Source organism: Rhinatrema bivittatum, chromosome 13, assembly GCF_901001135.1.
Source record: "Rhinatrema bivittatum chromosome 13, aRhiBiv1.1, whole genome shotgun sequence".
NCBI classification, from domain to species: Eukaryota; Metazoa; Chordata; class Amphibia; order Gymnophiona; family Rhinatrematidae; genus Rhinatrema; species Rhinatrema bivittatum.
In genome coordinates this window covers 64,327,206-64,352,452 of record NC_042627.1, presented here as the reverse complement: position 1 = coordinate 64,352,452, position 25,247 = coordinate 64,327,206, and the positions used below count along the sequence as shown (strand labels likewise).

At 42.6% G+C, this 25,247-nt stretch overlaps 1 protein-coding gene across 8 annotated transcripts in view; it reads left to right on the top strand.

The window, feature by feature from the left end:
* TP53BP1 (tumor protein p53 binding protein 1) overlaps window positions 1-25,247 on the top strand; it is a 176,121-nt gene that overhangs the window by 38,153 nt on the left and 112,721 nt on the right. For 7 of the 8 annotated variants that reach the window (XM_029574967.1, XM_029574966.1, XM_029574970.1 and 4 more), the window contains 4 exons: window positions 1,597-1,667; window positions 8,183-8,236; window positions 8,781-8,939; window positions 24,920-24,998. In XM_029574967.1, the coding sequence (XP_029430827.1) occupies window positions 1,597-1,667; window positions 8,183-8,236; window positions 8,781-8,939; window positions 24,920-24,998 (363 nt within the window). The remainder of the gene's footprint in view (window positions 1-1,596; window positions 1,668-8,182; window positions 8,237-8,780; window positions 8,940-24,919; window positions 24,999-25,247) is intronic. The other variant, XM_029574969.1, reaches the window with a different exon arrangement.

Sequence of the window (25,247 nt, the reverse complement as noted above, 5' to 3'; positions counted from 1 at the left end):
GCAGGGGGGAATTTAAAAACACCAATTAGACATGTATGTTTTTAATGTTTAGTAAATTTATTTACGTAAAATTTATAATCTGCCCAGTACAGCCGAGCTGATAGAGGCAGAATAGAAGTAGTTTAAATAAACAAATCCCCCCCCCCCCAGGGCTTCTTTCTCAGCATAACTGGATGTTAGGTTAGAGGAGCCTGACTGGGCTGATGGAAGGAAGGAGATTACCTGCGGATACCCCATTGATAGGGTAAATAACCAAGGAAACCTCTAGCAAGAAAGCACCGGGAGCAGTGCAGACTGAGGAAGTCCACACTCGTCATAACAAACGGAAGGCAAATGTTTATATGCGTGAAATGTTGCTTGGTGAGGGAAAGCCCCATGAGGTGCATCTTGTTTTTAGAGCTATCCCAGAAGCGACACACTCAGCCCTCAGATCATACATGTCAGATGTTGCCGGCCTTTGACCAGGGATGGATTTAGTTTTTTGCTGCCCCTAGGCCCAGTTGATGATAGACTTCTCCTTCTCAGGAAGGTTGTATCTGGTGCAGGGCTGGAACTCATGGTGGTGGCTCAGCCTAGTGTTATAGCTTCCACCATACGGTGAAAGTGACCACTAGGGCTGTAAAGCCCTGCTTCCCTCACTGAGACAGCTGAGGGAGATATGATAGAGGTCTGTAAAATAATGAGTGGGGTGGAACGAGTAAATGTTAATCAGTTGTTTACTCTTTCAAAACAGTACAAAGACCGGGGGGGGGGGGGGGGGGGGGGGCACAATGATGTTACTGGGTGATACATTTAAAACTAATAAGAGAAAATATTTTTTTACTCAATGCATAATTAAGCTCTGGAGTTTGTTGCCAGAGGATGTGGTGAAAATAATTAGTGTAGCTTCATTTTAAAAAGTTTAGAGAAGTTCCTAGAGGAAAAGTCCATAAACCATCATTGTTGTGGAGTTGCAGAAATACGCAGCTTGGAATCTTATCTACCTCTTGGGATCCTGCCGGATACTTGTGACCTGGATTGGCCACTATTGGAATCAGGATACTGGGCTTGAAGGATCTTTGGTCTGATCCAGTATGGCAAATCGTATGTTCTTATGTCTCATTCCAGCTTCAGGGAACCATGGCGGAAGCACTCAAAATGCGGCTTCTATTAAATTCCTATGAATCTGTGAATTCTGCTGCATATTTTGTCATTGATCTGTGATGAGGACACAAGGAGAGAGGTAGAGGTAGGAAGCAGGGAGAAAGGAAACTTGAATGAAAATTAAAAAAAAAAGAAGAAACCTCCCAAAACGTATTATGCATTGACCCTGCAAAGCTGACATAAGATCTGTCTTTATTTTTCCTGTCTTCCATATTCTGTATTTCTGTGTCCGTGTGTGGAATTCTTGGTGAATTGTGAATTAAAGGTAAACAGCCTTTCCCATAGCAGCAGAATGAGTGCATTAATATGAGATTAGGTTTTAAAGTTGCTTAGCAGAGAAGTACATAGAGGAAGAGCTGTTCAGATGTTACTTAACTAACCCCTTTTCCAACAGAGAGCTTTCTGTGTGAGCAGTGCTTTTCAAAATGTATTTTCTGTCTTCACTTTTGATAGTGGTGATGCCAGTGAAGAAGAAGTAAAGAAAAATGATGCTAAAAGAGATGCACATTCACATCTTGTGGAAGGTAATCCTCACTGCAGGGATTGGAGAGCAACCCCTTAGAGCAGGGGTGCCCAAACTAGTCCTACGGGCCCCCCCAGCCAGTCGGGTTTTCAGGATATCCTTAATGAATATGCATGGGAGATAGTGCGTGCATATTCATTAGGGATATCCTGAAAACCCGACCCGCTGGGAGGGGGACGTAGGACCGGTTTGAGCACCCCTGCCTTAGATCCTAGAAATTCAGAGTTAAAATAAATAAATATGATTATTCTTATTAGATTTCTATATTCTGCTTTTCAGCACTTCAGGTACTGTAGTTATTTCTTTGTCCCCAGAGGGCTTACACTCTAAGGGCTGGATTTTCCTATGCCGCAGAGCTCATTGAATCCCGCGGTAACGGGGCGCGAAGCAGGGGGGCGGACCTGAGAAAGCTGGCAGGGACCACACCACCGCGGTGCGATCGCTGCCAGCTTTCGCACCCAATAGCGCCATCGTAAAAGGTCATGCTATTGGGCGCACTATTGGCGGCGATAAGGGGCCTTGCCTTTTTGCTGTCAGTGAAGTTTCCGCGGCATCTGCCCCGACGCCACCCCAACTCCTCCTCTTCCAGTGCTGACTCCGCCCCGATCTAGGGTATCGCGATAGGGTTAGAAAATAACCTCCTAAGTTTGTACCTGAGGCAATGGAGGGTAAAGTGACTTGCTCAAGGTAACAAGGAGCAGCAGTGGGATTTGAACCCTGGTCTCCCTGGTTCATAGTCCACTGCTCTAACCGCTAGGCTTCTTCTCCACTCCAGTCTCTTCAGGAAGCATCCAGGTCGTAGCAGTACAAGTGTAAGGGCTATCTTCTGATAATCAATATAATTATTGCTCAGAGGAAGAGTCAATTTTCCCAATGATTTTCTGCAATTTGGTTAGTTATAAACATGGATAAATTATCAGGTAAAATAGAATAAAAACTGAAAATGAAGGTCCCTATGTATCTGGATGCAGAACCCATGAAACATGAGGCTGATGCATGCTGCATCAACATTAGTCTCAGATGTGTTTTCACCAGCACGCCCAGAGTTAACAGATCAATGTCTCCAGAGCAACCTGGAGTAGCAACCTGGATTAGGGGTAGTGGTGGCTTGCTGATCTCTCAGCTTTTTGCAGAAATTTCAGGGAATAGAGTACGGACTAGAAGTGACCAAAAAGTTGTTTATTTCTGTGAAACTTGTTTTGTAAAGTATGATACTAGATGTCACAGTTCACAAGGAAACAGAGCGAATCCAAGGTTGTGATTAAGAACAGAATATTAGGGTGGGGGAAAATAGGGCATTTGTAACCATGTGAATTGGAGTCTCGATTAGAGGTGGTAGACAAACCGGTGTAAAATGTGTTGGCTTGGAAATGACCAGGCCCAGTTTGGAGGTAAAGTCAGATCCAGGAGAATGGCTTGCAATAGTCCTTGAGCCTGTATTTCCTAGAGGCACACAGCCCAGGCATGTAGGGAGAAGCCCCACCATGACACTGCACCAGCAATACAAGTAAATTTATTTATTTATTTATTTATTTAAAGGATTTATATACCGGAGGTTCCTGTATAATATACATATCACCCCGGTTTACAAGGAACGGTAATTATCGCTTCATATAGCGGTTTACATTGAACATGTTAAAAAACGAAGTAACAAATACTTAAACATGAAATACTAAACGTGAAATACTTAAACATGAAAACAGAAAACTAATGCTTCATATAGCGATTTAAATTGAGAGGTTAAACGTAAGTGACAAATTAGAGTATCTTACTAAGCAGCTCATAAACATGCGAGATTAATAAATAGATAGCCTGGTGATATGTTTGTCAACATGAAAATATGTATATATGATTATATAAAGTATCCTAAAAATGGTAAAAATGGACGTACAATTCGAAAGTTTTATATCCTCGGTAAGTTATATGCTAGGGGCTTTGAACGTGCAAATAGACATGGTAAAGTCATTCTTCCTGCTCCTAACTGTAAGGGAATGCTTGTTTGAATAACCAAGTCTTAAGTTTCTTTTTAAATGTAGCGTGGCATGGTTCCAGGCGAAGGTCTGGAGGAAGTGAGTTCCAGAGCGAAGGGCCCGCTGTAGATAGTGCACGTTTCCTCAGAGAGGATTTCACGGGTTGGGTGATTAGTCTGTTCTGATACGCGCTTCTAGTTGGTTTCGTGGATGTATGTAGCTGAATTTGAAACGTTAAGTTGAGAGGAGCTATGTTGTATAAGGCCTTATGTATCATCATCAGGGACTTGAATTGGATCCTGTATTTAATCGGAAGCCAGTGGAGATGATGAAGGATAGGGGTGATATGATCTCTTTTCTTGGCATTTGAGAGAATTCTTGCCGAGGCATTTAGGACCATCTGAAGTGGTTTTGTGGTGCATGCTGGTAAGCCTATGAGGAGAGCGTTACAGTAGTCCAGTTTTGGGAGTATGATAGCTTGTAGTACCATGCGGAAATCTCTGTATAGGAGGAGTGGCTTTAGTTTCTTTAAGGTTTGAAGTTTAAAAAAACATTCTTTTGTTGTGTTATTAACGAATTTGCTGAGGCTGAATCCGCTGTCTATGATGACTCCCAGGTCTTTTACTTGTTGTGAGGTGGAGTGCGCGGAGGTATCCTGACGTTGGCTAGCGTTAGGTGGTGTGGGTGAGGCATAGTTTTCCGGTGCTATAATGAGGATTTCGGTTTTGTTTGTGTTTAAAACCAGGTTGAGACTGGTGAGTAGGTTGTTGATAGCTGACAGACATTTATTCCAGTGTGACATGGCTTTGAGTAGTGAGTCTTCTATAGGGATGAGGATTTGTATGTCATCCGCGTATAGGAAATGTCTAAGCTTGAGGTTGGTAAAGGATGTGTAAAGGAATGAAGTTGCTTATGGGCTTCAGAAGGTTGCTCACCTACTGGTCTCAGGAATCTGCATTTTTCTTGTCTGTATTTCCTAATGGTAGTGTAAAGTTTACTCCTTGATAATTTGTCTCTGCTGTAGTATATAATATATGTGTAATATGTGGGAGAAGGGTTAAGCTCTGATATCCACTAATTCCATGGTACACAAAAATGGAGGATCTTATTGTGTGAGGACTGGTAGCCATTCTCCAAGGACGAGCATGTCCAGTAGATCCCCATTGATAGTTCTTGTTGCCTTTCAGATGCCAGCTCTTCAAGAGCTTGGGCAAAGCTCGTTATCTTCCCTAAAGATCACTCGCCACTAGGTGATGGTAAAATCATTGAAACCATCTCACTCCCATTTTTGTTTCTTAAAAGTAAAGCAGGGTTGCTTTGGAGACCTATTTTCATCTTTGATTTTTTTTTTCATGGTTTTGCTTGTTCCTCTTTTCTATCCAGACTTGTTATTTTTGTCCCGCTAGCCATTTTCATTGTTTAAAGTATTTTTCCTTTTTCATCAAAACTTTAGTATTGCCACTTAGCTGTTTAAATTGTTTTTGTTATGGAATGATGACCATGTGACGACATCTTCAGTTTCTTTGAGAGATTTTCTGTGTGCCATTTAAAAAAACAAACAAACAAAAACAACCCAAAACAAACAAACCAACCTGTATTTTCATGGTTATAATGACATTGAAGCACACCAATGGCTTCAGTTTCTTGTCCGATTATAAGATAGATGAGCACAAAGTCTGTAACTGGTGTCTGAAAGTAGGCTGCGACATCTTGGGATGCAAGATCTGATTGAGGATGTTGCCTTGAACTCTTTGGGTACAGGAGGGAAAGCTCTTGTGTTTTAACAGGCCAAAAAAGTTGAGTTCGGTTCTGGAGTTTATCCCGAAGCATAAACACGAGATCTTGGAACTGTGCTTAAGGTTTTGGTGGTGTTTTGGGCTCTGTTCAAGTATTGCTCAGCTGCTTTGGTGCCTTGCTATGAAGCTAGTGCCAGAAGTGAAGACACTTTTTTGATGTTGAAACAAAGTCTACTGCTTCAGCACAATTTTAGGCACAAGAGCACTGAGATAGTAATTGGAGCCTTGATACATTGAGCTTTTAGCACACAGGTGGAGGAAAGTGGATGCGGTAAAACCTTGGGGGTAGATTTTCAGACCGCGCGAATAGGCGTACTTTTGCTGGCGCATCAGGCGCAAGCAAAAGTACGCGGGATTTTAGTAGATACGCGCGTAGCCGCTAAAATCCTGGATCGGCGCGCGCAAGGCTATCGATTCTGTATAGCCGGCGCGCGCCAAGCCGCGCAGCCTACCCCCGTTCCCTCCGAGGCCGCTCCGAAATCGGAGCGGCCTCGGAAGGAATCCTCTAACGCCCTCCCCTCACCTTCCCCTCCCTTCCTCTACCTAACCCACCCGCCCGGCCCTGTCTAAACCCCCTCCTTACCTTTGTCGGGGGATTTACGCCTCCCAGAGGGAGGCGTAAATTCCCGCGCGCCGGGACGCAACCTGGGGACGGGTCCGGAGGGCGCGGCCAAGCCCCTGGACCACCCCGGGCCGTAACCACACCCCCGGGCCCGCCCCCAAAACGCCACGCGGCACGCCCCCGACACGCCCCTTCTCGGAAAACCCCGGGACTTACGCGAGTCCCGGGGTCTGCGCGCGCCGGTAGGCCTATTGAACATAGGCGCACCGGCGCGCAGGGCCCTGCTCCCCTAAATCCGCCCGGATTTAGGCGAGCAGGGCTCTGAAAATCTGCCCCTATGGTTTGAATCTTCTCCTTTCTCTCTGTTTGGGATTGAGCTACCTTAGTCCTCTTTGAAAATAGGTTCTGGCTCTGAGTAAGGTCTTGTTCCGAAGTTCTCTTTGTACCAAGTTGACGCAGCTCTGATATAGCCCACCAGTATCCACTAAAGAGTTTGCTAATTCTATTGCAGCAAGGCATTTCTGCACACCTTGTAGCATAAGTCCTGCACGTAGTGTAACCTTAATATCTCCAGGTTGCTCTGGAGACATTGATCTGTTAACTCTGGGCGTGCTGGTGAAAACACATCTGAGACTAATGTTGATGCAGCATGCATCCACCTCATGATTCGACTTATGTTTCATGGGTTCTGCATCCAGATACATAGGGACCTTCATTTCCAGTTTTTATTCTATTTTACCTGATAATTTATCCATGTTTATAACTAACCAAATTGCAGAAAATCATTGGGAAAATTGACTCTTCCTCCCCACCGATTTTCTCTGTTTTTGTTGGTTATAATAAACACTGATAAATTCCCAGGGGAAATAAAATAGCTGAAAATGAAGGTCCCTATTGATATATATTGAGGAGCTTTTGCTGCATGCCTTTTCCAGAATTTGTGCAATTTGGACCAGCTCCTATTTTGGGAAAGGACACATTAAGGCCTGTGCAGGCACTGTGACCCTTCAGAAGACCCCATATTGAAGCACTCGGCACTTTTTCCATCTTGCCTACCCTCTTTTTGGGAGATAATTTTCCCTATTCTTACTACTGTCAAAGAGGAGTTAAGGAAGAGGGTTCCCACGTCGTAGCTGACTGCGGTGCTGCCATCTATCTGAGCTCTTTCCTGCCCTAGAAATGTTGGTCTTTTTTTCCTAGTCAAAGCTTTTCCATCATGGTCAAAGAGAAGGGAAAAATAAGGGCCAATCCTCCAGAGCTCCTGGGGCCTCTCCAGACTTCAGTGGCAAGACTTGTAGTTTGGGAAGCTAGTATCCATTGGTTGTCTCCGATGCCAGTGTTGGCCTTGGAGCAGGACCCCCCCTCCCCACCGACAGGAACTGTCAAGCTGATCCTCCTAGCTCCGCATGCCTTCAGATTGCTGAAATGATGGTTGTTCCTGCAGTGTCTAGAATTGTGTGTTGGGCTGATTGAAGGAGGGGAGAGACGCACTGTCCTTGGGCCTGTTCTGAAGAAGATTTTGGAGGTTTGGGTCAGACAGCAGCTCTGGTGAATGTTTTGTGCTCCAGGGCAACCAATGGGAGTAGAATATTGCTGGCTGAACCTGGATCCTTGTTGGGTTGTTGGGACAACTTTTCACATTCAGCCATGTGAAGGGGCAGTTCTTGTGAAGCCTTGAGTGGTTATACTGGAGGCACTATGGGCTGCTATCACTGTGTTGGATCTTTTGTTTCTAAACAGATGACCCATAGTTTTTACCTTTCAGCTTCTGCAGTTCAGTTCAGAACCAGGCTGTGACCATAACTGAGCATTCTAGGAAAACAGATTCTTTGGTATAGCAGACCAGTGAGTTGCAAGCTTTTTATCCTAGCTTTCTCCAAAAATAGCTCAGTCATCCATAGCAAACTGGAAGCATTGGGAAATTGAGCCAGACATCTTGCTTTGAGATTTGTGAATTTTTCATTGCCCACTGATATTTTAAAAGAAGCTATTTTAAGTGCTGAAAACCCCAGGTGAAGCTTTGGCTTTATTTGTCATCAAGGAAGCAGAGTGGGTCACAAGGGAAGGTTTTATGGAAGGTCAGGTATCTCTGCATGGCTTAGATCTGACCTAGATTTTAGAGACCTTTCTGGAAGAAGAAATAATTATCCGGATTCACACATCTGTTCATGTTTTGTTTTGCAACCAGATACAAACAAAAGGACAGAATGGAAGAAAACCGTTTTTGATAATGCAATAGAAGGTACTCTCTGTGCATAATTTTTTTATTTAAATTCTCATCAGTGTCTCAATGTTCTGCTAATAAATTCATCTTCTATGATCCAAAGCACTTAAGAACTTTTTTTTTCTTCCTGGACTTATATTCTTTCTTACAGGCTTTGATTTCTTAATTCAAATTCTTGATATCTTTTAAACATTCTGTTTTTCTTCTTTTTTTTTTTTTTAAACAAGAGGACCTAAGGATATTTGACTTGAGCTATAATGCCATCTAGTGTTGATAACATTTTGGAATGTTCTAGACCTTGGAGGAAAGCTCCTTCTTACTTAGCATTTGACAGATCATGTAACTCTTAAGATATTATCTTTACAGAACATAAATTATAGGTAAATAGGTATCCTTTTGCCTGGTTAGCTCAGCTTTAAGTTGAGGAAATTGTGATAGTCCTCCCAGAATCTCTGAGCTGAGTCACTTTGAAGGGTGCATTTGTACTTCTTGTTTTTCTTCGGTATGTGTAACAGCGGTTTGTGCATCAAATTTCTGTGTATGTTTGTTGTTTTGATGTTAGACTCCGGCACATCACAACTAGCTTTTGGAGCCTTGGAGCTGTCCCAGAGCCAGGATTTGGAAGACTGCAGCAGCCGCAACAAAGACAACGTAGAGGAGCAGGTGCACCCTACGTGTGATGACTCTGGTGCCTTTGGAGCTAGTAGAGAAGATGCTAAAGGTACGAGAACAGCAGCATCTCTTCTCTTCTCTGCCTTATGGTCTGTTATAAAATGCTATAGAAGAAGTGAGGAACCAGTACTTTTTCAGGTAGGGTTATTGCATTGCATCGACACCTCTATTGCTGTGCCTCATTAAATTCCGATATTTGTGAATGTGTATGATTGGTTGTCATTTTTACAGATGTTGATGTTATTTGATTTGATTCTATAATATAAAAATGTACCTATGCATTTGGCTTATTGCAATATTTTATGTTCTCATAAAATGTAAATACATTTTTTTACAACGCAACTTTTAAGCCTTCCTCTACATTCAGGCAGGCTAATCCATACCAGTGGATTATGTACCTCTACCAGGCTTCTAGACTGAAAACACTCAATTGAGGGAGGGACCTACTGGTGTCACCTCAGGAGGTCAAACAGTGTTTGAATTTCTTCTATCTTCTCCTTTCATGAATTTTTACCACAAGCAAGACCCAGAAGGGAAATGCATATCTATCATCTACTGGATATGGAGAATACTGGCGGGCTGATGTCATGATGGGACTACATGTCTGTGATGTCAGCTTTTGCTCCATTTCCATCTACTGGTAGCGATGCATAACCCACTGGTGTGGATTAACCTGCCCCCCTTAGAGGAAAGGAAATTATCAGATATAAGAGGTAATTTCTTCTTAAATGCTTGTACACCTTGAGTTTTAATTTAGTAGCATATTTTTATTCCATTTCCCACAGTCAAATGACCCTATCAAAGTGGATTACAATATTTAGCAAAGCATACATCATTGCATTTAAACACTCAGTAAACCAGTCAAACCAAACTCATTATACAATTAAAACCATAAAAATAAACAAAAAAATTAACCAATCATAAAAATGAACATAAAATCAACATAATTTAAAATACAAATAATTCAACAAATAGCTGATCTCACCAACACAAAGCCTAATAAGATCAATTAAATGAACCCAAAATTAAAAAAAAAAAAAAAAATCTATACAAACTTTTTCATAGCACCAAAATAGATGACTATGTATAAGTTAATAAACCATGGAGTTATCTATGAATAATTGATACCGCTAATAAATCAACTTTTAACTTTTAACACTCAAATCATATGTCTATGCATATCTGCTTTCTTGGCATACGTTTCATGTATATATTTGGGATGGATGGATAGATATTATTATGGGCTCTTTCAATGTATTTATTTATTGAGTTTTATATACCGTCGTTCGGTTTCACCATCACAACGGTTTACAAGGTTTCGATGTTTAACAGAGTTTTCAAAAGGTTCGTTCAAATGGTTGTTAACATATTATTATTTTATCGTTTTATAAACTTAGTTTGTAGGTTAGACTATACATGTTTCGGTTCATTGTTATGTTGTTTGTTTATTTTTTTCTTACATTGGTTCCACAATTTTGCTTAGTGTCAATAGGAGGGTAGTGGTGTTTTAGAGTCATTGGGTGAGTTGGTAGGCTTTGGTAAACATCCATGTTTTTTAATTGCCTTCCTTAGTGTGTGTTTTCCCTAATGAATGTTGCTTTTCGGTTAAGGTGAGTAGAGTTTTTTCGCCATATGACATCTTTTTCTAATATTTAATTACTGCTGCTATTCCAGTGTACTGTACCCCCTAAAGAAGCACAGGAACTTCAAATGACCATAAGCCCCTCTTCTGGGCTATGAACACTGCCTTTGTAGTAGCTTTAGCTGACCCGTGGCGTGAAACACCTGGCTCAGGGATTGAACCTGGGATCTTCTACATGAGAATGCACAGTACTGCCACTGGGTTACCAGGCCAACCCAATACTGTATGTTCTACCATTTGCAAAAACTTTCTGCAAACAATTTTGTTCACGGAGGTGAAATTTTAATTTTACCTGTGTTTATCAAGTTGCGTTTATCATCTAAAGTTATAAAGTTATACTGTTAAAGTTATATAGTTATAATGTTAAACCAGTACATTGAGTCAGTTTTTCTTACAAGTTACAATGTAAAGATAATATGACCTGTTGTCACTCTATCACACAAGTTATCATGTAAACCGATGTAATACCCATGTTTGAATGTTGGTATATAAAAATAAATAAATAATTCATTTCCTTGAGTCCTGTCAGACCAGTTCAGACAAGTGGGTTATGTTTTATCTACCAGCAGATAGAGGCAGGGAGCAACTATCTTGCTGACATCACCATATATAAGGTCCCATGCTGTCATCAGCCTGCCATTATTTGCTGTAACAAGCTAACATAACTCCTCTTCACATCCCTGTCGACTGGAAGGCTTCTCAGAAGGAGAATCCACAGTGATTTTCTATCCCCTCCACCGCACCACCGCATATCTGGGGAGACTGGCTAACAAGGCCTGCGAATGGCCATCAATTCTAAACTATAAGAACTATAGATATTACAGATGCACTTAACAATATGAGGATCCTCCCAATCCCACAGACAGAGGACAGAAAAACCCCAGCAAGAACAGAGTGAGTGAACCAACCAGAAATCTTAAAGGGTCCTGAACTGGCCTGGCAGAACTCAAAGAAAGGAAATTAGTAGGTAAGACTAGATTTTGTCTTTGGTTTTGTCCTGTCAGACTAGAGGGATATACCAAAGCCATTCCTTAAACTGGGTGGGACACTGCCAGCCCTACTATCAAAAAACAACCAAGCCAAAAATGCATTGACATCATGGGATCATTGATTGCCTTCAAAGTCGAGCACTGGAAACGGTCATGGAGACAGACCATTGTGTAACTCCTCCACACGATGAAGTGAAATCCTTTGCTTTTATCGGGGGATTCAAAATCCATGCACTGGGTTAGGGTGAAAAAGCATTGACATCAATCTCTTGTAGGCAGTTTAGATTTCAGAATTAACCTGATTTATCAGATGAGACCTTTTCAAACTCATCATGGTTCATTAGAGTTTTATTGTGGTAGAAATAACTCACAACAGTTAAAAATTACATTAGATGTTGCTTTTACATTTTTCACAAATTTATTTATTTATTTAAGTTTTTTCTATACCGGCATTCGTGATAGGTATCACATCATGCCGGTTTACAATAAACAGGGGGGTGTGATAATAGGTTACAATAAAAGAACAAGTAACAGGTGCTAAGCGAAAACAATTGCAGTTACAATAAAACAGGGAAATGTACAACTAGGAGCAGAGAAAGGCGATAGGAATTTAACAGAATACATTTACCAAACTTTAACAGAATGCATTTACAGAATTAATGGAGTTTACTAGGTTATGTCATTTGCAATGTTATAGTTTTCTGCGTAAGGGTAATGACTGGAAGTTGGTTAGTGGTGAGTTTAGGATTCATTCGGTGTCCAGAAAGGCCTTTTTAAATAGCCACGTTTTGAGTCTTTTCCTGAGGCAGGGTTCCTTCCGCAAATCCGGTGGGATGGAGTTCCATAGAGGAGGTCCTGCAGTGGAGAATGCCCTGTCTCTGAATTTTATATGATGGGAGGTTTTGGAGTGAGGTACCTGTAGAGATTCTTTATAGTACTCTCTTATGGGTCTGGAGGAGGTATGTTTTCTGAAAGGGATTTGTAGATTGAGCGGAGCGTATTGATGGATAGCTTTGTAGATTGTGGTAATGGGCTTATATAAGGTTCTATAATGAATTGGCAGCCAATGTAGGTCTTTGAGGATTGGAGAAATGTGATCTCTTCTCCGTGTATTAAATAGAAACTTAATCTCAACTTGCTCATTACAGATAGCAGTGTATCTGAATACCCAGCATAAAAGATTGCTAATCCAGTCTTAAATTTGTCAAACAGGAACATGTAGATGTCTGAGTAGTCTGTCTCTGAAACTGTCCTATCTGTTCCAAGTTCTGGTCTTGAGGCTGTTAACACAAAGGCAGTCCAGCAGCACACATGGTTTTGGCAGGAGGCAGATTCACAATATCCATATAGTTCAGAAATAGCATATCTAGATAATTTTGCATGTGAGCACTCCCAGTCCTGTCAGGCCCTTTTTAAGACTTTTGTGGACTTTACTGATTCCTTCCTGTAAATGCATAGGATCTAAAAGCAAACAATATGTTTGAATATACCTTGATCCCCTGGTATAGGATTGATTTAGAAGTTGTTTTCTTAGTAATGGGCAGATATACAGCATAGCTAATGTAGTGAGGAATGAGTGTTGGCAGAGACACCTTGTTGATCAGAATGTGCTGCTTGGTTTAGATACAATGTCAGTCAAGGCCATAGACGCTACAGCAGCTTCATGACTATCTGCATCAGCTAATTTTAGCTGTGCAAAACAATATCCTGCTTATTGAACAATAGCAGTTCTAGGACAATACAGCTTAGCAGAATCTATTACACTTTGCTTCATATTTCTTGGTTCAGATACAACACAGCTTCTTTAATGACCTGAGCTAGCTCCTACACTGGCTGGCTCTGGCCCTGGCCATACATCCACCTAAGCATCCCTGCAGAGAGAGCCACTGACTCTTGAGACATTGGGAGTATGCAGCAGTCTCCACGGGCTCATGGTATGGCTACCAGCACACCCCAATTGATACAAGAAAATGTGACTACATCTGCTACAGTAGAATGGGGATGGCATGGGGAGTTGTTTAATGGAAGGATCCAGGAGGCAGTGAATTGCAGCCTGGCTAACATCAGTACATTGGCTTTACTGATGTCCATGCAGACTGAAATTCACCAGTTCTGTAGACTTAACATATTGGGTAATATAGCATTGATGTAGAGACCTGGAGAGGTGTCTGACATTGGTGCATTGAGAACTGAACCAATTTTCAGTACTTTGGGAGAGGAAGCTGTATTTAGGAATTTGTCAGAGTCCTCTTCTGCTAGCCTGGTGCAGACTTGGACATCCCTGACACCTTAATATGACTTGTAGTCTCATCATTCTTGGGGTTCTGATTATGCATCTGAGGATTACTCTGAACAGGAGGAGTCTCCTCAGACCTTTCTCTTCCATAGGAAAGGAGAAAATCTAAACTAGCAAACCTTATCTTTGCTGAGTTTGTCAAGGAAATGGCTGAAACCATTCTATATCAGTTGAAAAAGGAATTTGAGTGCAGGACATACACATTGGACATACTCCACCTCCTGAATCCTCTTAAAGATGTTGTGGTAGTGTCTATCCATGATATCCTTAAGGAAATACAGTTAAGATTGTGGGAGGACCCCTTCCTTTCTGCATTTTCTGTCAGTAGGAAGGCAGACTCAATATACTGAATCCAGAACGTTCCCAGATTTGAGAAAAGGCAACTGCCTCACTGGTGGTTCACACAGTGAAGTTAGGAGGATTCATTTTCTAGGGGAGCCTATAGGGGCAGGTTACAGGCTTTGAAGAATGGATCCACATTACTTCAGATTAATGGGTTGTGGATATAATCCAATATGATTACACCCCAGAATTATGAAGAATGGTAAAAGACCATTTTGTAATTTCACGTGCTGCAATTCATGGGACATTGAACAAATTGATTCAATTGCAGGAAATTCTCCAGGTTCCGATAATGGAGCATCAAAAGGGATATTATTCAATTTATTTTGTGATTCCAAAAAAGGATGGTTCATTCAGACCTATTTTGGATCTAAAAGGTATAAATCAGAATATATATATATCCCTCGATTCTATATGGAATCTCTTTGCATAGTCATAGTCTCAGTATGCAACGATGAGTTTTTATCATCCCTCTATTTGAAAGAGGATTATTTTCATATCCCAATGAAGCAAGAATTCCAGAGATTTCTCCATTTTTGTATAATCAGGTAATATTTTTTAGTTTGTTGCCCTACCTTTTAGACTGGCAATGGTGCCAGGAACTTTCACAAAGGTGATGGTTGTAGTGGCTGCCTTTTTAAGAAGGAAAAGAATTTTAATTCATCCTTATTTGGACGATTGGTTAATAAGAGCCAAATCATATTCCAAAGGGGTAATATCTCATTCTCACAGGACAAGCAGGATGGTAGTCCTCACATATGGGTGACATCACAGGATGGAGCCCTGTACGGAAAACTTTTCTGTCAAAGTTTCTACAAAGCTTTGACTGACACTGGCACACTGAATGCACTGAGCATGCTCAGCCTGCAGTTATCCCTGTGAGCCACAGGTGTCTCCCTCAGTCTTCTTTTTTCCGCTCTGCAGTAAGCATAGCGATTAGGAGCTCTGTGAGAAATTCTAACACTTTTTCCTTACGGAAACACTTAAACTTTTACTTCACAAACACTTTTCCCTGCACAAGTCTCCCTTCGCGTACCTTTATTCGATGCTCGGTGAGTACTATGCCCTGTTTTTTTCGGTCGGTTCCTGTCACCTCCCTGGCCTGCCAACCAACTGCGGCCTTCCCTCTCCCTATGTTTTCAGTTAGCCACACATAGCCTGCGAGTGTCCCTCTGCCTGGTTATTAGCGCTAGTGGGACAGGGACTTCCACGGTTTCTGTTGCCGCCAGGGCCCCTGTCGATTTCAGGTCCTTCGATTTCCTCGGTACCCTCGCACAGTCGATGCCCCCATCGGTACCCCCTTCAGACCATCCTGGATTCTTAAATGCCATCGGTACCCCTCCCCCTGCGGTACTCTGATGCCATCGTCCCTGCATCGTTTCTATCAGTGCCATCCATGTTTTTCATCCATGGCACAGATTTTCCTTGGGTTTCCTCAGTGCCATCATTGCCCGGATGGATGCCATCGACGCTCACCTTTGTGTCATTGGTGCCATCCATGCCCGGGTCGATGTCATCGTCGCCCAGGTGACTTCCATCGATGCCAGGGTCATTTCCATCTGTGCCCAGGACACTTCCATCGATGCCCGGGTCGATTCCATCACTGCCATGTCGGTGGCATCAATGCCATTGGGTGCCAGAGTTTATCCAATCGATACCGTCTATGCCCATGGCCATACCACCAATGCCATCGGCGCCCGCCTCCATACATCGATGCCCTCGACGCCCATGTCGTTTCCATCGGTGTCTTCAGCGTTCTTTACAATGCGGTCATCGACCCCCGTCGATGCCGGTATCATTTTTCCGATGCCAATGATGTTTTTACGATTATTCGATGCCACATCGTTCCCATAGATACCTTCGCCAATGCAGTCAGTGCTTCCGACACTACTCGCGTTGCTCTGCTCTGCCCGAGTCATCGATGTTTCTTCATATATATATTTTTTACTATATCCTCGAGGCCGCTTCGGCCGCCATTAACACCGTCAATACCGACATAGCACCGCCACATAATGCCCTCGCCTGAACACAGTGCTCTATGCTTTGGGTTCTTATTAAAGCCCCGTATTAGCCTATGACACTACATAGTGCCAGGAGCAGTGCAGGCATGCTGACAGTCCATCATCAGTCACCATCCAAGACAGCGAGGGCATCCATCTCAGCGCTGCCACGAGCACTGTGGCATGCATCTTCTCCGACACGGTGACCGTCCGCCACCGACGCCATCCAGCACATCGATGCTATCCTTCTCGATGCTGGAGAATGCTCGGGCAGAGCAACATCACCACTGCCATTGACACTGTTCCGCACAGTATTGGCAGTCCTTGGTGCTCCAGAAACACCAGAACGAGTTCCGAAGAGTTCTGCACTGGTGTCACGAGACATCGAGCCACTGCGACGAGGGCCGGGTCCACGAGCTATTAATTGGCTGCCCTGTTCCCGAGGCGTGCCCTACCGACATCGGTGTGGGATTGTGGCCCTCCACTAATTACGGTGGTAGCGCCAGCCACGTTCAGCCTGTCTCCTCTATACCTGTGCCACCATACCAGGCAGAGTTGAGATGGGCGTCTACTCCCTCGATGACTCCTGAAATCCACAAAGCCAGCAATCTTCACCGGCTCGTCCTTTGGCGAGCCACGTCGGATGGTAAGTATCCGCTTCTGCAGCATTCCCATTAAGATGTGTTCTCTAATTCGAGCCACATGGTTCGAAAAGTTCTAGGTCATGTACCTTCCAAGAACCGTATTAGTGTCACATATCGCTATGTCAGCCAGTTAGGTTTTCATGATTTCCACAATGAATATGTGTAAGATCAATTTGCATAAAGTGGAGGCAGTGCATGCGGATTTATCTTACGCATATTCATTGTGGATATTCTTTAAAACATTTATTTTATTTTATTTAAAATCTTTTCTATACCGTTGTTAAGCTAAATACAGTCACAACGGTTTACAATAAGACACAATTTAATACAGATAGCAATATTAATTTATATCAACTAAACAGGTACCATTAAGTTACGGTAACATAGTTATGTAAAAAATACTAATTGGTGGGTGTGATAAATCATGTCCATTCCTATCTGTATCAGCTTTAAAATAGATTAATAATTGTATCTTATCCTTTGGTGGTGAACAAAAATAAAATACACAGATATTGATTGAGGTGATGTGTGTGGGTGTTCTACTGCCACATCCTACACTTCCCTGGATTCTACTCTCCATTCTCTTTGTGATAAGCTTGTTTAAAGAACCAGGTTTTTAAACTTTTCCTGAAGGTTTTAATGTCTCTTTGTAATCCTGATTTCTTTTTTTTTTTTTTTTTAATTCTTTATAAGTTTTTCATTCACATATAAATTGAGTGATTAAAAATAGTATAATCACATCGTTAATTTTCCACACAAACAGAAATAGCAAAATATCTTCTATAGGATAATAGTAATAATAATCTCTATTTTCAGAAACACTTCAATCTTATATTAAGCCACAATTTCTGTGATTAAATCCTCAAACAAAAGATGAAAAATGAGACTGAATTTGAGTAATTTGGTTATAAATAAATGAAGATACTATTTAGAAATCATCCCATAGAAATGCTTAACATAGATCACCAACTGGTGTATACTACATATGCGCCCTCATTAGCCTACTCACTAATAGGAATAACACTGGTAGATGGTTCTACAATTATGGAAGACATTCCATTACCATGTAATGGAGAAGAAACAATAGGCTGTTGCGCAGCCATGAATTGCTGCATTTGCTCTATCTGATAAAAAAAACCCAAAAAACATAAGTGTGTTCTCTTTTTTTTAAGTTCACACTTACAAGGATAGCGTAGGAAAAACGTATACCGTAATGAGGTTATCTGATGTCTTAATGCCAAAAATTCTCTACGCTTCGTTCTTGTAACCAAAGCTAAATCAGGATAGATTTTTACCACTTGCCCATGAAAAGTCATTGGAAACTTCTGAAAATATCGCTTCATTTCCTTGTTACTATCCTGAGCCATTATAAAAGATACCACCAACGTATTTCTATGAATAACTTCTTGGTTGGAGTCCTCTAGAAATCTGTAAGATTTGTTGGAACTGGAGGTTTTTTTTTATTAAGAAATAAATATTTATCGAGGGAATTTCATCTTCTTCATATAATAATATTTCTCTGAGATATCTCTTTAAAGAGATATAAGGAAGTTCTCCCAGAACTTGTGGAAAATTTGTTAACCTGATGTTTACATGACGTATATGATTTTCTAGAGCTTCCAACCTTCGAGAACTAGCTATTTGGTCTTTAACACATACATTTACTTTTTGCAATGAGTGTATATTTTTCTCATTTTCTTTAACCTTTTGGGACATCAAATTACTTTGGGTTTGAACAGCTACTAATTTCGTTTGAAAATCTACTGATACAGCATCAATCTTTTGTTCAAGTCTAGACACAGCTGAACTTAAACCCAGTAACTGCTTCCTATATTGTTTCCAGTGTTACCTTCCCCGGCCTGGTTAAATTTTGACGTTGATCTTCTATATTCTGGGGTCCTGGGCCCTCTTTCTCTGACGCCGCTCCAATCACCATGGTTGGCGTCTGAGCTTCCCCATTCTCCACGCTTCGTTGGGCTGGTGGAGGTTGGCTATCCGGGCTCAGGGATGCTTTGTCTTGGGAGCCACACAATTCTCTATCTTGTGTAGTTCCAACAGATTCCTTAGCTCCCTGACTTTCCAGCTGTGTCAGGAATCTATTAATTTCCAATTGGGTCAGAGAAGAAGTTGTGGGTGTTGAGGGAAACACCCTTATCTTCCCTTTCCTTTTCGGTGGCATAATTCTTTCTGTTGTGTTGATCGTGAACTCTGTCGCTTTAAAAAAACTCAATTACGGTGTGAATAAAGGACAAAGAAGATATAGTAAATGAGAATTGTTCACAATTCAATCAATTCAAACCAAGTTGAGCAAAGTCGCGCGTGCGGCTTCAGCAATGCACTGGCGGGGGCGGTGCGCCACAGGGGGCGCGTTTTTATGTGATCTTCCGGTGCCTTCTCCCCCCCCCCCCCCCCCGCCGGGGGGGGGGGGAGAAGGCACCCGACGTCAGGTTCGGTCTCCTTCACAAAAAACAGTCTCTTTTTCTTTGCAGGAAATTAAACTTTCCCTCGTAGCCAGAGGTAACAGAGAAACTCACTCCAACAGTCTTGTAATCTGATTTCTAAAGGCATGGTGTTCCATAGTATAGGTCCTGCTAAGGACAGCGCCCTTTCCCTTACTTGGGTTAGTCTTGCTGTTTTGACTGAAGGAATACTTAGTAGTGCTTTGTTTGCTGATCTCAGGTTTTTGTGAGGGACGTGTACGCGAAGGGCTGTGTTCAGCCATTCTGCTTTTTCGTTATGTATTAATTTATATATGGTACATAATGTTTTGTACTGTATTCTTTGCTCAATGGGTAACCAGTGTAGTTCAGCTAGGGTTTCGGTGATATGGTCTCTTTTTTTATTTTTACCAGTCAGAATTCTTGCAGCAGTGTTTTGTAGTATCTGGAGTGGTCTTAGCGTGGTGTATGGTAAACCCAGTAGAAGGGCATTTATTTACAAATACTTATATACTGTCCTTCCAGGAAAGATCAGGGCGGTTTACAGGCTAAAAACACACAGGATGTATTCTTTTTTTTATTTAGATTTATATTGCACTTTTTTCAGCTCTCCAAAGTGGATTACATTCAGGTACTGTAGGTATGTACACATCTTTAACATGTCAGTCATCACATACATTAAAATACAGACATTTCTCTGGTTTATTTAATCTGGAATGCTGTCATGAAAAGTTGCGTTTTTAAGGCTTTAATAAAGGCTCAGGAAAACATGAGTGGCTAGATGTATTCCAAGGGTTGAGAACCACTGGTCTAATAAACTTTGCACTGTAAAAGAAAAGGGTACAGTCCCCACTCTGTATACCAGTTGTGAATCTCTTCCATTTTGAGGCATGGGAGCCCCTTGTGAGCTGTTTTTATCAGTACTAGTAGCATCTTAAAAATATGTTTGAAGATAAGTAATTAGTCTTTTTGGGATGTGGCATATTTATTGCTGAACAATAAAATCAATGGTACAAAGGCTATCTACATTTAAAATAATAATAAAAAAAAATCAGAGAGAATAATGGACTAGCTTATGCTACCTTTAGAGTTTTTTCTGATGGATGATTTAAAACATTTGTGCTGTGTGCAAGATTTTCTGCACTTTCTTTTTATCCGAGGTCTCTTCCTCCGATTTAAAAATGTTTTGCTTGATTGATTTCTGGACTGTTTAAATATTTGAAAAATCACTTGAGTGAAGCCTTTTGCGTTTTCGACTTTCTCATTTATGTTGTAACTGAAGCTCTGTGAATATAGGGTCCACTTCAAACATAGGGACCATTGTGACTGCCTCATGAGCCTTACCAATGGAATATTGTGAATTGTTGAAACCATATGGCCAGCATTTTTAGGAGAAACCTTGATGTTGTGGATAAACAGTTATAGAGATTGTGAATCATCCTCAGGGTGGTGTTTACTTGGCTTTGGGGAAGGTAGACTGCTTTTTATGAGTCAAGTACTGCCCCTATCAAATCCTGATGTTTACTTGGTGGAGATAGGTGTGATTTTTTTTGTAATTAATGACCAATCCCAAACCCTCTGAGACTCCTTATGAACTACAAGGACCTCTTTGTGGAGGCCTCGGAGTTATTTTAATAAGGCAATCCTTCAGCTAGGGTAATACAAATTCTCCATGCCTTCCAAACTATTTCCCACTACAAACTGTGGAAACTTCATGTCCAGAGAGCACCACCAGTCTCTCTTCTTCAGGAAGGGCAAAATGTATTGATTTGATTTATATTCTGGTTTTTCAGGCACTTCAAAGCAGATTACATTCAGATACTGTAGGTATTTCTCACAAGATTGTGAGATGGGTGATCATTTTGAATGTTTCTTTGTATAAGAACTTGTTTAGGGCTTCGAGATCCAGTATTTGATGGAGATACCTGGTTCTCTTTGGGATTAAGAAGTTCCTGAAGTGGAATCCAGTCTCTTCTTGCCTTTGTGGGCACTGACTATATGGCCTTCACCATGAGTAAAGCGGAGATCTCTGCCTTACGTCTTGGTCCTGTGACTGCTGGATGCATGCTCTTGGTGGTTTTGTTTGGAGAAACTTCTTGAAATCTTAAACTATAGCCCTGCATTACTATGTGAAGGACCCACAAGTCTGAGTTTATCTGAGATTGTAAGTAGGTAAAAATGGCCAATCTGCTGCCTGCTGGCCATGTTAATTTCTGCTGCTTGGTTGGCCTGGAAAGAAAAAGTGCTGTATATTACTTGTGTTGGTAAAATGGCTGCCTTGTGGAAATGAACTGGAACCTCTTTGCAGGTTGCTGTTTGTCCTGTGTGCACCAAATTTGTGATGTGGTACAAATATCCTTTTTATAAGGTCCACTGTCTCTTACCTTCGTTCTGAATGGATTATCACTGAGATTTGTCAAAGCGCTTTATAGCCTTGGTCTTGTATTTACCATAGTCGTGTTGCAACCATCCCTTCCTGATGACTTCACTCCACCTAACTTTCTTTCTTTGCACCTCCTCTCACTATGGATGGAAGCCTGGCTGCCGCAGCGTCTGCCTGCTGTCCTCTCCGGCGTCCCCGAACCGGCTTGGGCACTGCCTCCCGCCATGCTCCGCTAGTACCTTAGGGTGCGCGCACCGCGCAGCCCTCACCCTTATTTCCTACTTGGCGCGAACCTCAGGGGCGTCCCCCTGTGATGATGTCACGCTGCCTGGATATTTAAAGCCTACAATGTTTGCTAGCCTTTGAGTTAGCAAGGGGGGATTCTTACGGATGAGATTCGCTCTCCATACCCAGCTACTCTGCCTCTCCAATTTCCATTGGACTCTTAACGCTAGCGGGGTACCCGCTCCTCGGGGGCCTCACTTGCTTTTCAGGTCGCTATCAGGAAACCAGTACTCGCTCCTCGAGAGCCCATGTTCCCTGACTCGCTTCCTGCTCCTACCTTCTCTTCTGCCTGGAAGGATTCGCTATCTTCAACACCAGTGAGTACTACCATCTCCACCTCGGAGCTGTTCCCTGGAACCAGGTACTCGCTCCTCGAGGGCCTGCCTCCGTTCCAGCCCTAGTGCCATCTCCTACGTGGAACCGCTGTGTGAGTACATCTCCTACAAGCCTCTCAGCTCTCAGGGATCAGGTACTCGCTCCTCGAGGGCCTGCTCTCCCTATCCTGGAGTTCTCCATACTGGGGCTTAGTGCATATTCCACTGTACTCATTATTCTCAGTTCTTTCCACTACCTCACTGCTACCGGAGGAGTCGCTGTTCCAGCACCTGAGGGATACTAGCCCAGCCGGGCTACTTCTACTGCTCACTACTGCTACAGCTTCATCACATTGTGTTTGTGTGTCCTAAGCTGAACCTGACCTGTGGCCCCTCACGGGACTTCCCCCCCCCCCCCCTTGGGCGTGGTCAGCTGCTACAGTGTCCAAGGGTCCACCCAAACCTCACTAATTATAACAAGTCAGCAGTGTGACCCCCAAGCCAAGAGTGGGTGGTGCACTGACTTGGCAAGTCTGGTGGGTTTTATCAAGAGAAGAGAGTTGTCCTGCCTGCAACAGCTGCCTTCCCCTTTGGTTGAGCCCTCAGATGCTGGTGGCTAGCAGGACTTGGACAGGCACACAGAAAGGAACAAGATAACAGCCAGAAGGAAGTGTAGGCAGTGGAACTGGGAAGACTAAACAGATAGTTCAAGAGGCACACCAAAGCCCTCTGCTGCTGGGAGGCAAGAACTGCCCAACAGGGCCTCACATGAAGTGAGATGTGCTTCCCAGTTTTTCATTTGAAGTTCCCTAAGAATTTGGTGGACTTGTATGGCCACAGTGTTCTTGGAATTCACAATATTGGAGGATGCCTGGCATTGATGCTTTTGGCTCCATCTCTTCTTGGATGTCTCACAACATGGCTTGAGCCATCTTTTTGATGAAAGCTGTGAAGGACAAGACCTCCAGAAGTGAGACATGTCTCACTGGGGGGAAAGGGGAGGAAAAAGTCTAAAGGGAAATCAAGTGACTCTTCCTGGTATTTTTGGTCCTCTGAGACAGGGATACTGACCCCTGAATTTGTATTCCTGCTCCCAAGGAGGCTCAGAGTCAGGGTCTGAATTTTGTTTGCGTGACCTCTACGTTTGGTTTGTCCAATTGCTCTGGTGTTTGCTGGGCCCCTTCATCACCTGCTTTGGTATGAGTTCCAGTATAGCGTGCAGACGGATAGCTTGCTGTGATGGGGCCAGCTGAATTGCCAAGACCACCTGAATGATCCTTATTGGTTTGCTTCAGTCAGTGAAGCCCTATGTTTGGTTCACAGGGCTGGGGACTCAGACTGAGTTGATGACCCCTGGTGGTCTGGGAAGGGATAGGACTCTTGAATTGGAGAAGAGAAGGAGGTTTTGAGGTTAACATGGGATACTGTTGGCTATGTGTCTTCCTGTGATGGTCCAGAAGCCTCTGCTTGGACCTCAGTGTTTATGTAGAACCTTCCTCGACTGGTTCTAGGCAGGTGTCTCAGCTTCAAAAGCACTGACACTGATGACTTAGAGGGGTGTTCCAATGTCTGTGTTACCTCTGTGGTGACACACTGGTGACTTTTGATATCGATGGGATAAATGACTTTCTTGAGGATCCTATGTGTTTGAGTAAAGGCAAACCTTCTGGATGTTGTCCAGAGCATTAGCAGATGGGATTGGTGGGCTTTGAGGACGAGTAAGCAGAGACTGATGTTGTGTCTCCTGCTCTCATTTGCTCAGTTACTTGTATTCTGCAGGAGTGCGGATTGAAAAGGGTGTCCATTGGTGCTTCGACTTTCCTGGGGACAGAGCAGTCAGCTGTAGCATTATCTGGAACAGATACTGCAAGCAAAGCCTGTGCTGTTTTTGATATCCTGAGTCACATCTGTAAACAAACTGAATAGATTATGGAATCCTGGTCCACCCCCCCAGCAGCAAATACATTGAGCATGGTTGCCTGAGAAGGACATTTTTGCATTACAGACTGAGCAGCTCCTGAACGCTGGAGTTTTTTTGTCAGCCTTGGTTAGACAGGAATTTATAAACTTATACATTTCTGGTTAACTTTTTTACTTGCTATCTTGGGGAGGGAAAACAAAGAATGACAAGAGAACATATCTTCCCTCCCACTGAGGAGAGCGAGCCCTAAAAATATGAAGAAACTAGGGAAGATGGGGAAAACCCCCAAAAACCTGAGGGAACATGTGTGGAGTTGGCTGCTGAAGAGGGCTATCCATAATGTGGAGGACTACTTTATGCAGCACCTACTGCATGTATCCCTAGCTTTCTAGGCCATTCTAGCTAGTAAACTAACACTTTCCATACATGGTGCTGTGCAGTGTCGCCCACATGCGGTTCTGTTCGTCCTGCTTGTCCATGGAGAAAGTTATTTTAAGATATGCAGATCTGTTCTCAGATGAAGACTGCTTGTATGCAGGTGTGCTATTTACCAAAGGGGAAACGAAGCAGAGAAAGCATGAGACTATACTTTGTGCGGAGGCTTTCTTTGGATAGTACTTTCCATGCCCTTTAAGTTGCTAATGTACTGAAGGGGGGACATAGCCAAACTCTGGAAGAGGCAGAAAGCTAATGGTGTTGATCTTGCAGCAGCCTCTGAGTTCCAGACCTAAAAAAAATTAAAAAGTATTTAATAGTTCCCCCTCTTTCTTGTTAGACTTGAGTACTGCCGGAGATGAAGCTTTTGCAGCCAGAGAGAGCAACACGTTACACCACCCAGGGGAAGAGGACAAGAGGTAAGGCCATTTGAAAGATCAACACAAGTGTAGACTGAGGTGGCTTCCAGGTAGAGATCTGGATTTTCCAGGTCACTTTTCTTTGATTATTTTAAAGCCCTGTGTGCATATGATTGTCTGATAATATTGAAATCCAATAGACTGTTTAGGTTAGTGGAGCTCAGGTGTTGCCTTTCAAAGGGTCAGTGTCACATTTTTATTTTTTTTTCAATTTAAAGTTTTTATTAGAAACATCCTGAACAGTACAAA